General features: G+C 49.1%; 3 protein-coding genes across 3 annotated transcripts; 1 reads left to right on the top strand and 2 right to left on the bottom strand.

Annotated features, from left to right (window-relative positions):
• Positions 1-1,650: 1,650 nt before the first annotated feature.
• On the top strand, positions 1,651-3,671 carry N7509_012758 (uncharacterized protein; the record flags this gene model as incomplete). Its single annotated transcript, XM_056637395.1, has 3 exons — positions 1,651-1,989; positions 2,038-2,806; positions 2,863-3,671. The coding sequence occupies 3 exons, from the start codon at positions 1,651-1,653 to the stop codon at positions 3,669-3,671; spliced, it is 1,917 nt and encodes a 638-aa protein (XP_056483425.1).
• Positions 3,672-4,767: 1,096 nt separating this feature from the next.
• N7509_012757 (uncharacterized protein) lies at positions 4,768-6,863 on the bottom strand (the record flags this gene model as incomplete). The annotated part of the gene is made up of 3 exons (XM_056637394.1): positions 4,768-5,081; positions 5,119-6,138; positions 6,329-6,863. The coding sequence occupies 3 exons, from the start codon at positions 6,861-6,863 to the stop codon at positions 4,768-4,770; spliced, it is 1,869 nt and encodes a 622-aa protein (XP_056483424.1).
• An 871-nt stretch (positions 6,864-7,734) lies between these two features.
• On the bottom strand, positions 7,735-8,715 carry N7509_012756 (uncharacterized protein; the record flags this gene model as incomplete). The annotated part of the gene is made up of 3 exons (XM_056637393.1): positions 7,735-8,366; positions 8,416-8,462; positions 8,519-8,715. The coding sequence occupies 3 exons, from the start codon at positions 8,713-8,715 to the stop codon at positions 7,735-7,737; spliced, it is 876 nt and encodes a 291-aa protein (XP_056483423.1).
• Between the last annotated feature and the right edge of the window lie 3,592 nt (positions 8,716-12,307).

Below are 12,307 nucleotides of genomic sequence, written 5' to 3'. Positions count from 1 at the left end.
CATTTGGTCCATAATATACCCACCCACAGCGAGTACAACCACCCCGAGGATTAGTTGGGTAATAAAAAAGCTGTCAAATGCAGTCGTGCCATCTCGTACCCAACTTGGGTAAGCGAGAAGTGTGAAACCAAACAAGGAGAAGAGAACCGAGGAAAGTGCGACAATAACCATTGCCTTGCGAAAGTCCCTCATGAGCTCTCGCAATGCGTCGTACAGGATGGGGCTGTCGAATTCATTGAGGCCAGCTGTTATCTGGTCTCGCAAAGTATCTGCGAAACGAGCAGTGACAGAATTAAAAGCAGCGACTAGCAGCCAAATAGTGGTGAGAGAAAAGACACCGAGACGAACAAAGATACGGGATGTATCGGTATATTGAGACATGGTGGAGTTTAAAACGAGGAAATCGAGATGAATCTAGCCAGAAGGTTGAGCTGCAACATTTCAGGATCATTCAGACTGAGGATGAGTAGGTACAGTAAAATAGAGGGGACAATAAGGCGATCATTTGGGCACCAGCATATAAATACTTTCCATATTTCAAGGCATATGCGAATGCATCATCCCTGCGAGCCCTCACATGACAAAAGTTGGTTGCCTACAATTCCTTTCTAGCTCCAGCTCGTCAATGCATACCTCATAACCATACTATCCTAGGAGCAGACAAGGAATGCCATTCAGCCCCAGCTGCTGGGATGATCGGCAAAATAGAAAGGTTTAAAATTGCTCAGAATCCTTATTGCTCCCAGGAATCGGACATAACTTTCAGGAGTTCTTTCTGAAATGGAAATGCCCGGAACGAATAGATCATTTTGCTACTCACTGTTTGCACATACAGCTTCATGCCAATTATGTACTACTCCTTCTTCTGCTGTATTATGGGTGCACTGGGCATTGGTGGATAGTAAATGGGTTATTTCGAGGGACCGGATACGGCAGGATGGTACAAACAGACTTGTAATGCTTAGGTTCTATACACCATTCGCGAGCTTCTAGTACCTTGAGATATGTTTCAATATCACTTTTCGGAGGTGGCAATTCTTCACCGGCTCGGAGCCAGCACTATGTTCAACCTGTACCTTATGAACATCGCCAGTCTCTGACAAACTGGAAAAGCGGCCAATTACTGCTATGGCCTTTGAGGATAGGCTGGTTCCTGTTTCACTCCATTTCCCCAAGTAATGGTATGGTATTCAGACTGAGTCTGGATATTATATCGCAACACATTAGAGCACGGACAGTATAGTCTCAGAGATCGCTCAACAACCGATCTTTGGACCTCCAATCAATCAATCAACCAATCAATCACCTGATTCTATTTGACATGTTCAGTATTAGCCAGTACATCATTTCCTCATCCCGACACTTCGCCGGGGCACAACTATCGCAGCCGCGCGTCCCAACGGCAGTCTAACGATAGGAGCGGCAATTAGGCCACGGCAGGCTTTGATCAAGCTCTAAGATCGTTTCAGCAAGTGGAGCATGACTTAATGTACAAACACGGATATATCTGGTTAAAGCATCGAGTCATTATTTTGAAGTTTAGGAGTTGCATATATTCAATTCCGTGCAATGTTGTGACGAGATCGCACCCCGGTTCCAACAACGAGTGGGTCCATGATGAAGTTGATTGGATATCTTCGCGCCCAAGCCATGCCAAGGAACAACGCCGCGCTAATCCTGGTCAACGACCTCCTGTCACCACTCGATGTCCGACTCCCTCTGACTGATGAAACGGAGTCGGTTTTTCACTCTTGTGCATGTGTGATCTCTAGCCACGAAAATGATCTCCTTCGATTGGTCACATCGACAAATATGAAACGTGAAGCCGCGTCTGAATCGCGAGGCTGCAATAGTGAGAGTGATGAGCGACCAGCAAAAGTGCCCCGGCGAGGAAGCTCAAGCACGAATCCAGGGCCCTTGAAGCTCGGGCAAGACCTCGGCAGAGTACAGCAGCCACTCTCTCCACTCTCGCCTGATTGTAATAGCGAAGTCAGTTTTCAATCTCGTCTCTCAATAGCCATTTGACTGACTGCATAGGATCCCAATACCCTAGAGCATCGAATACCACCTCCGTCTCTCACGCATGCGCCCACCGAGCTCACGGACGGAATATATCAGTGGATACCTGCCCCATCGGAGGTCGACGCGCTTGAGACAATGAGTCAACCATCATCGAAAAGGTCGCGATCACGTTCGATCTCAACGGATCGGGGGCGTGCTCGGTCGGTTTCGTCGGAGAACAGCGAGAGCAGCTCGGCCCGGGACACCAGATCATATGCCTACAGAGCCGTCAACTATGTCACTATTTTGGAAACCAAGGGCTGCTTCATGCGACCGTCCCCCGCCGGCCCGGTACCCGACGATATTGCGCTTTGTGAGCGCCTTCTCGCTCAGCCGGTCGAGCCTCCTACCGGTACACTTTTCGACGACTTGTACCTCACAGACTTCCATAATGCATTGCGGAATCGATCTGAAGCGCGTCTCCTGGTGGACCTACACCCCCTCATTATGCCATCCGCGGAAAATCAGTACATCCAGGGGAATGAATCCTTGAAAGACGTGATTGATGGATACAATGATCCGTGGCTGAAGACCGAGCCAATATACGGTCCGAAACCGCAGCCCGACCACGCGCGCGGATTGAAGTGGTCGACCTTTTCCGAGAGCCAGCGGCGCAAACTGGGGATCAAGCCGGACGAGAAATCACCGTATACGGCGCGAGAGGATATGTACTTCCCTTACTTGACGGCAGAAATCAAATGCGGGAACCAAGCGCTGGAGCTTGCCGACCGGCAGAATATGCACAGTATGTGCATTGCCTGCGGGCTGTGGTCTCTCTGTGCCAAGCGGCGGGCTGCACAGAAGAGGTGCATCGACGGATTTTGGGGTTTTCGGTCTCTCATGAGCTCGAAGGCGTTCGTTTGTACGGCTACTATCCTGAGGTCGATGGTGGCAAAGTGTCATTTTACCGCTGGCCGGTGGCGCAACTCAACATCTGGACCAAAGAGGATCGGTGGACATGTTATCGGTTCGTGGAAAACGTGGATCGCGAATTTCTGCCTATCCATACTCACCGGCTATTGCGGATACTTGAAGGAGTTCCGGACCCAGACGAGGGTTCTTTAAGTGTCGTTGTCGACGGTCCTGACTCACAGCTGTCCGTGGGTGGATCGCAGGAACGTCTGGGGTATCGCAGAGTTGCATCCTCGCAGAATCGTGGTTTGCAACCGGAGCTACGCATGATGGTTCAAACATTACAAGAACAATTGGCTGAACAGAAGGATCGAGAGGAGAAACGAGAAGCGGAGCAGAAAGCACGGGAAGAGAAGCGAGAAGCAGAACAGAAGGCACGGGAAAAGAAACTTCTCGCCCAACTAGAGCAGCAAAAGCTCCAGGAAGAGCAACGAGAAATGGAACAGAAGGCACACGGAGAGAAGCGAGAAGCGGAGCAGAAATCACGGGAAGAGAAGCGAGAAGCAGAACAGAAGGCACGGGAAGAGAAACTTCTCGCTCAACTAGAACAGCAAAAGCTCCGAGAAGAGAAGCGAGAAGCAGAACAGAAGGCACGGGAAGCAGAACAGAAGACACGGGAAGAGAAGCGAGAAGCAGAACAGAAGGAACTGCAAATGAAACTTCTTGCCCTTTTAGAACAGAAGGATAATTCGAAATGAGCATAAGAGTAGTATCTATGGATATTCATGCAAAGACTTTCAACTATGCTTGTGTTAGAGGACCCTGCCTCTTTTGGTATTAGCGCCCCAACCGTAGGGGTAGATAGGCCAATGGGGACGCGGTGTGCTTCGACACGTTTACACCGCGACGGTCTCTCCACTGGGGACGCGTGCTGCCGCACGTTGTAAGCCCTCAAACGACGTGGCATAAATGGTCTTCGATGTGGAGGACGTGGCAGTATAAAAATTGGCGTTGTGGGACCTAGTCAAATCGGTGAAGCCCAAGTTGCAAGCGTGTCGGCCCTTAAAACGATGTAAGTGGATGTTTCTATTTCTACCATGAGATCAGGACCAGGAGAAAAGCGGAGGTCATCAAGAGTAATCTTTTGGAGCAAATTGAGACATTGGAAAGACCGCAGTCAGGAAAGTTGCACGTAGAGTGAGCATTTATTTCGAAAGGGATCTTGTCCTCGTCGAGCTATACATGTAGTAGCCCACCAAAAAGTCTGCAGTTTTTGACAGATGGTGTCCCCGAATTCGTAGGTATCATGTAAGGCTCAAAAACCTGTATTTCGCATGCTGGGTTTGACGGCCTTGAAACAAACAGACTACTAAAAAGAAGACGAAGGGGGAAAAGGTGCTTGGGGTGTCACTATCCTGTGGAAGGGCAATGGTTATGGGGTTAACGGTAGAACGGGCCTAGATTTTTCAGCAGATGAGTATAGCAGCACATGAGGCATAAGACAAATTTTCACATGAACACACACTCGGAATTTGAATGGCAAATTCCAAATGGCAACAAAACATATCTGTACTCTAGCCGGAGACAGCAGCTCATTTTCCTTAGTCGTAAAAGGAAGGAGAGAAGGGAGTATTTTCTGAAGTGGTCGCTCGGTATGCAATCGTGGAGGGGCTTTCACTCAGGTATGCCCTCTCTGGGAAGCCCTCTATGCCATCCGGATACCTAGAGATGGCTGTGAGAATTTCAGATGTGGGGGCTAGTTAAAAGGAAAGATACCCAAAGTTAGCTATTGTGAGCCTGGAACAATGGGTCTTATGTGCAGTACCTACCTTCTGGGGGCAAACCACGATAATCCTAAAGTTGTCCATCTCCGAGTTGTGACGCTGGATGCATGAAGTTATCGGCTGCGACAATGTCGCCTGGTTGACCAATATCTCGAACAAAATGTGGCATCCTGTTTGCGTGGCTTGTCTCGTGGTACATCCTCATTTGTCGTTTGAAAGCAGTATGAATTGCTCCAAAGCTCTTCTCATGTTGAAAATCTGCCAGGAACTCAGCTTGGATCTCTTCCTTATTCAAATGTCTTCTTTGCATAAACCAGAATGGTAAGCGCTCCAGGTCCTGGGTTGCCCATCGACGATTGCGGGATCTGGCTTTTTCTCTATCAGCTCTAGCCTTTTGTATGGTATTTATTGCGTCACTTACCTGCTTGAGGTCTATTTATAATCTGGACCTCTATATGTGATTCAGGAATTGGTGCGCCTTTTCTCCCGCCATGTGTAGAAGTGCGCGAAGCATTCAATTGACGTGTCGCAGAATATGGGACTCCATCCGGCAGATTGGACCCGCCTGGCGCCTGGCAAACGGCAGCTTCGCTATGTTTCAAAGTCTCTGTGGGGTAAGGGCTCGAAAACGTCTTTGGGAAATCTCGAGATACTGTTTGTGGTTGACAATTTTCGGTCACAGTGTTACCATGAAAGGTGAGACCTGTGTTGTTGACTGGGTCTGTCAGCACTGACACGCGTTCATCATTTCCGTCCCGTAGATCGGTACTTCCTCCTGTACCGTAGCGTCCTATGCCAGTATTGCTCTGGCCTTCCATGGCTTCAGCTTCTGGATCCAGAGGCGTGGGCCTCCTGACCAATAAGTCATGTTCAGCCAGCTTCTCCCTGTCGTTGGATGGGCTCACGATACTTGGCCGTAGTTCTGGGAGGCTATTTTGCCGATCATAACAGGTCTTGCCACATTCATTTCTCGCTTCCTCAAGGGATTGTCTGCGGTTTCCGCTCTCCTCGCTAGGATTTTGATGCAGACAGGTATGGTTGAAATTCTCTGTTTGTGGATAGCAATGCTCCATCAGGGGCCCCGGTTGGCAACTAAGACTCTGTCGTTTTTCAGAATCTTTCGCGGGCATCCACAACGGTGCATCTGGAAGGGTGACTCGCCGACCATTTCGGCTATGTAGCCTTTTCCTCTGGCCCATTCTCAAGGGGGCTCGTCCGAGCAGTTTATTCGCCATCATCCTAGAAGCTGGCATTGTTTTCCTACCCTGGAAACTCCGTCTAGTAAGCTTGCCGGGAAGGCTACTTCGGAATTTCCTCCTGCGCCACATGCGATGCGCTCTTTTGAGCTCCTTCAGGGATGACCATGCTTTCTCGACTAGAGTCTTTTTATTGGGAACTGCCGCGTAACCTAAGCCTTGATCATGCTGGGCCTGCTCCAAAACTAGGCTTGATGGATACATATTCGAATGTGTTGATTCTTTCCATTTGTTCAAAATATCTTGAAGCGCTCGAGTTCTCTGGTTAGCCTTTCCGATTACCTTATTGTTGACTTCAATCACTGTGGCTCAGGGATTTGCCGGTCAGTGAAGGCACAATAATTTTTATACCGGATCAGGCGTAACGTAACTCACCTTTTGATGCAAGTTGGTTCGAAATTGCAACCATCTCGGCAGTGAACGACAGTGTATATAACTCTGTTTGGACATCTCTCTTGTAGTACCAAGGTTGAATCAATTTATGTGGTAGGCCGGAAATCATCATATTATGCTGGAAATCTGACAACTCCGCAGTAGCGTTGAAGTCATGCAGATAATAATGATAGACTTCGGCTTCCTTGAATTCGATTTTGGATCTGTCTGCATTCATAACATCCAGCCAAGTGATGGTCCTCTGCATCGTACCATCTTCGAGCTGGATGATTTTCGGGCTTGGAGAACCAAAGATAGCATCTATCCCTTTCATAAGATTGACACTGATCATCGAGGCATTGTAAACGACCGCGAGGCTCGCATTTTTGTTAAATTGATCCAATATCTCCTGGGATTCTTCTAGGGCGAGGCAAAGTCTTTCTTGCAGCGGTTGGAACTGCTCCAGGAGACTTTCTCTTAACTCCAGAAAATTGCCTCCTTGGCGATGATTTAGGCTTTGATTTTCTTCGGAGAACATAGATTCAGTCTTGCGACTGGTGGAGTCTTAATCGTGGCGGTTGGCTGTAGGCTCGTGATGACTGTGATATTCTTCTGGAAAGTCATAGAGATCAGCAGGTGCTGGTTCCTTACATCGAGATTCGTTGCCTACCTTGTGGGACCAGAGAAGATGTGGTGGGTATGAGGCGGAGAAAAAAAAGTTATTTTCTCAGAAGTCGATGATGAGTGGGAAATTTATAGCCCATGAATCTCTGGTCATGGAAGATAACCGGCTCTGAAAAGCATAGGAAATCACAGGCCAGTCTATTTGACATGGCTATGCCGAAGACAACGTTGGCAGCACGTTAGATCACTTTACTGATGATGAAGCATCACTGAAATCAACGTTGACACATCAATGACTCTGCTGAGATTCCCTATGCACATCACGCTCCAGATTTGTGACTGCCGATATGCTGTTCCGGGAGTATCTGCTGCCTTGGGCTCGTGACATCAATGGGGCCTCATTGTGAAGATAGATCACACTTCCTCGGGGCTGCTTATAGTATGCAGTCACTCAGCCGCTGCTAGCATCTCCTGTCGCACTTTGAAAGCATTGTCTTTGCATTATATAGCATCGTCGAGTAATGTGATGGAGATCTGATCTTTTGTTCAAGCGTACGTCCAAATGCGGGAGATATTCCTGAAATGCTGAGTTCAGACGGAGTGACCCACTTTTCGACACACATTTCAGATACTACAGGTAACGAGGTCAATAAAGTAAAATTGAATGGGAAGTTGAAGATTCAGAGTACATAGAAGTTTCTTTTGCTTGGGCTGACCATGTTCAGGTGCATGCCGCAATTCACTAAGGTCCCGAACATAAATCGGATCGAGCCATACACCACGCCTCACGGAAACTCAATCTGCAAGAAATGCATCACCTCGGAGATCAAGTCCTGCTCGATACCTCCAACGAGTCGCTTGATCACGTCAGTGGGTATCGATCGTTCTTGTAGTTGTGTGCGAAGAGAGAGCTCGGGTAAACGAGGATGAGAGGGAACAGCCTGCTGTGGCTGCACTTGCACCCTGCTTGACTTCGGCAGGGTTTTCTGTAGGAACTCAAAGAGACGACAGAGACTCTCTGCGCTATGGTTTTCGTCGATGCGAAGGCAGAATTCAATGGCAGCACAATTCTTCTCAAGCAGACTATCTCTGTTTTGGGCCAAGCGATGAACAGCGGCGTGGCGAATGCCGGCGATCGAATGGCGCAAGTTCTGAACAGTGGTGATATTTTCACCATGTTGCTCAGACGAGATCTTCGATCGGTTTCTAGCTAAGAATTTGAAGAACTTATGCAGCTCCAGTGCCTCGGGGCATGTCCATCCAACGGCCAAAGACTGTGGTTGAAGCCATTTTTGAACAAATTGGAAAGCGGAATGCTCGAGGTGGCGTTGCAGCGTTTGGAGGATCAAATGTTGTGCTCGAAAAGGGATAGACGTCACATGAAGTCCTAGGATGGGAAACAAGATCTCTATAAACTCTACCGATCGTAATTAGCGAAGGCACTCTAGTCTCTTGTTTTAGCTTACCCTTAGCTTTCAGTCCCCGGCTCTGTTTCAAAAACGATTTCAAGGACCTTCGACAGTCAATTGTGGAATTTTTCAATTTTGAGAGGACCGCGAGGTCATTTACCGGTAGCTGATTGACTGTGGAGACCAATGATGGACAGCGGTGGAGTCTCTATTGGAGCACGACGAAATCATTTTCCGACGACGGACTCGGCGTCGACATCTCTTCATCGATGGTACCTCGGCCGGCTTGTGGACGTGGGTACACGAAGTACCCTGGTCATCCTGTGCTGGCAAGTGAAATAAAGATTTGGGCGGCATGACGAGTTGCAGTGACTGCGACTTGCGACGGAAAATAAATCGGCTAGGCTGAGGGAAATCATTTTTCTCTCTCACGGGGCGAGAGCAAAAGTTTTACAGGCGAAAAATTCCGCGGGCAGGCAAGCGATCTGCCAAGGCGAGTCTTCCATGGAACGACTCTACATATTAGCTGCGTGAAGACCGTTTCACATCGTTGAGCAATGTTGAGACCAATGATTTGCAAATTGATTGGCTACGGTCCCAGCGAATATTGGCAGACTTCTGCTGCCACGAGAGATTAAGCCGCCACGGCGACTAGCCCATGGCATGCCACTTCAGTCTAAACCTCATACCAAGTGCGTTGCAGGCCGTTTAAGCTGGGTGAATCAATGTTGATGAGGCAAATGATTTGTCACGCATCGCATCATGCCGACCACGGCTCCAGGTGGATCCAGCCACTCCACCCGCTCTCCACTCCAAACTCTTGAAATTTCTTATTTCAACGTTGACAAACCGCCTCAACACCCACAAAATTAGGGTCGCCCGGTGCGAATTTGAAGTCAAATCTCTGGACTCGGCAAAATGTACGCAAGTGGTCGCTGCCGAAACCCCTACTCAGAATAGCATAAAAGACGCTCTTTTCCTGCCGAAAAGGAAAGTAGGACTTTCCTCCTCGCACTCCGGGCCTCGCAGCCTTGGGGTGTCTTTTGCAGGTAAGATCTGCGTTACCAAGTACTCTTCGCAGGACGGGCTCTGCGTGATCAAGTGTGCCTCGCGGGACGGGCTCCGCGTCATCAAGTTTGCCTCGCAGGAGACCGCTGCGATACCAAGTTCTCCGCAGGAGACCGCTGCGTCACCAAGTTCTCCGCAGGAGAGTGCTGCGTCAACAAGTTCTCCCTCGCAGCAATGAGCCCTGCGATTGTAAGAGTGCGCTTCCTCACAGCCAATGAGCCCTGTGTTGTATAAGTGCGCTCCCTCACAGCCAATGAGCCCTGTGTTGTATAAGTGCGCTCCCTCACAGCCAATGAGCCCTGTGTTGTATAAGTGTGCTCCCTCACAGCCAATGAGCCCTGTGTTGTATAAGTGCGCTCCCTCACAGCCAATGAGCCCTGTGTTGTATAAGTGTGCTCCCTCACAGCCAATGAGCCCTGTGTTGTATAAGTGTGCTCCCTCACAGCCAATGAGCCCTGTGTTGTATAAGTGTGCTCCCTCACAGCCAATGAGCCCTGTGTTGTATAAATGTGCTCCCTCACAGCCAATGAGCCCTGTGTTGTATAAATGTGCTCCCTCACAGCCAATGAGCCCTGTGTTGTATAAATGTGCTCCCTCACAGCCAATGAGCCCTGTGTTGTATAAATGTGCTCCCTCACAGCCAATGAGCCCTGTGTTGTATAAATGTGCTCCCTCACAGCCAATGAGCCCTGTGTTGTATAAATGTGCTCCCTCACAGCCAATGAGCCCTGTGTTGTATAAATGTGCTCCCTCACAGCCTTGAGCCCTGTGATTGTATAATCTTGAGCTTCCATGCAGCCTTGAGCCCTGCGTTATCAAATTTGCGCTCATTAGGCGACCCGTGGCGCCGCGGCCCTCGTCCTGATCCTCTGGCGATTGCAGGCACCTCTTCGTGGTGTCAGAGACTAGTATTCGAGGGAGTCCTCGAAGAAGCCAAGACCTGCTCCAAAGAATCAATAGAATCAAGAATCCAACAAGACATGGTGTAAAATGACTTCAATATTGTATGTAGATGCCGCCGTACATGACTCTAGTTCGCCCAATGTAATTTGTAGCGCTCAACCACACCCTTAGCTTCGAGAATGAACATTCTCTTCCGCGTAGTGTGAATTAGAGCATCGAGTCATGGCTGATAGTGAGGATGACCAGTCGGGATGGCGGCTGAAATTCGAGTGGTCTCTATTGGTTTGGGTATTTGTCCCTGCTAGCTAGAGTGGCAGCAGAATTCGTCCGAGTGAAGGGAGATGCGAATTTTCGGCGGTGGGTGGGTGGTGTGTCGTTGTGTCGATGGTGTTGACGTTTTTATGGTGAGAGCATTTTGACAGTGAGGGCATGTTGACGGAGATGGACGGTGGTGGATGGTGAGGGCCAAAGGTGAGGGAAAATTGAGAGTGAGAGCTGGTGATAACGGGGCCGGACCAGTCCCTTTGTTGATGTGCAGTGCGGGTGACTCCCGGGCGGTGAAGTGGTCGCCAACGGTAAACACCGGTCCCGTCATAGTGGGGATCTTCGTTCCCTCACGAATGCAAAAGTGGATAAACAGTGCGAAATGATGATTTCTAGAAATGAGATTCTATATGGTACTGTAGTACGTACTCCAGGAGCTCTTCTGTATGACATTTTCTCGGCTTGGGCATCGTCGCGTGCTCTTTGGCCATATTCTGTACAATCTCTGAGGTAGTGTCTCTGTATTCTGATTCGATGTCTGCAATATATGTATCCCTAGACGGGTGCTATCACGTACATTACTGTCGGTCAAATCGGCAAAGAACCATTTGAGTAGCACCGATAGAAAGCCTCATTCTTCTAAGCATATTTCATTTTCGTTTTGTGTCGACCTGATCGATTGAAAGACACTTCTGGAGCTCGAAACGCTGATCTTGCCAGATGTATGCTATTCTGACCAGGTGATGGATATAATTTAGCAAATATACCGCTATTAGCTTTTCTGCCTGCGTGGTCTAGTGGAATTTCTCATTTGCTTTCACTAACGGCACGGGCTCGATTCACGGAGGGTACATCAGTTGAACTTTAGCCAGGTCGACGGAACCCGCCCATGCGGTCCGCTTGAACTCACAGCCCGCTTCATGTTTTACGAATCATTTTCCAGTATCCGCCCTGCGGATTAATTTTTAACTTTTGCCCATCTCAAATGAGAATGGCAAAACCACCTTTGCGGAGTCGATTGAACATTTCCGCCAGAGTCAGCAAGCGGCGTTGAAATTGATGGTCATCGAGGACCTGCCGTACCAGACTCATGCTACGGGGGGCAAAGGCTGGCGCGTCGCGTAGAACACACGTGCCCCGCCCACACGGAGAGTAACATCAGCGGCTGCGTTTGATGTCAGTGAGTATGTTCTCTTCACCATATATCACAAACCGACCGGCTTCTTTCAAATAACAATTGGGCCATTGTGGCCGTCTCGGCAATCGACTGGCTGTACTTGCAAGACAGCTTCTGCTGGCGAGTCCGTGCCCCTCGGCGGTGGCATGAAGGGGGCATTCGGTTGGCTTGCGGCTGCATTGAGCATAGCATTAGCCTCTAGCGACTTTACTATGGTTAGTTGACTACCGAATTATTCTGATGAGAAGGTACTTACCAGGATCAATCATGAAAGAAGCCATGGTGGCAGCTTTCAATGACCGTCTGCATCAGATCACAGGCAAGGCAATTTGCCGCTGGATTTTTCAATCTAGCACTGATTATCAGCATCTGGCGCAGGATGTCGCTCGCAACTTACCTCGTTCGCGGCCTAGATGAGGTCCCCAGCTGGCTATAGTGCACTTTCTCGATCGGACTCGTCAGAACGGCTGAACTAGGGCTGTCTTTCACTGCCTCTCTATGTTGATATGATTTCTGGTGACCGAGGGTGGGATAGAC

The sequence above is a fragment of the Penicillium cosmopolitanum genome, assembly GCF_028827165.1.
Source record: "Penicillium cosmopolitanum strain IBT 29677 chromosome Unknown utg000011l:1.0-3548175.0:1.0-3550911.0, whole genome shotgun sequence".
Classification (NCBI taxonomy): Eukaryota; Fungi; Ascomycota; class Eurotiomycetes; order Eurotiales; family Aspergillaceae; genus Penicillium; species Penicillium cosmopolitanum.
This window is presented reverse-complemented; position numbering and strand designations above follow the sequence as displayed.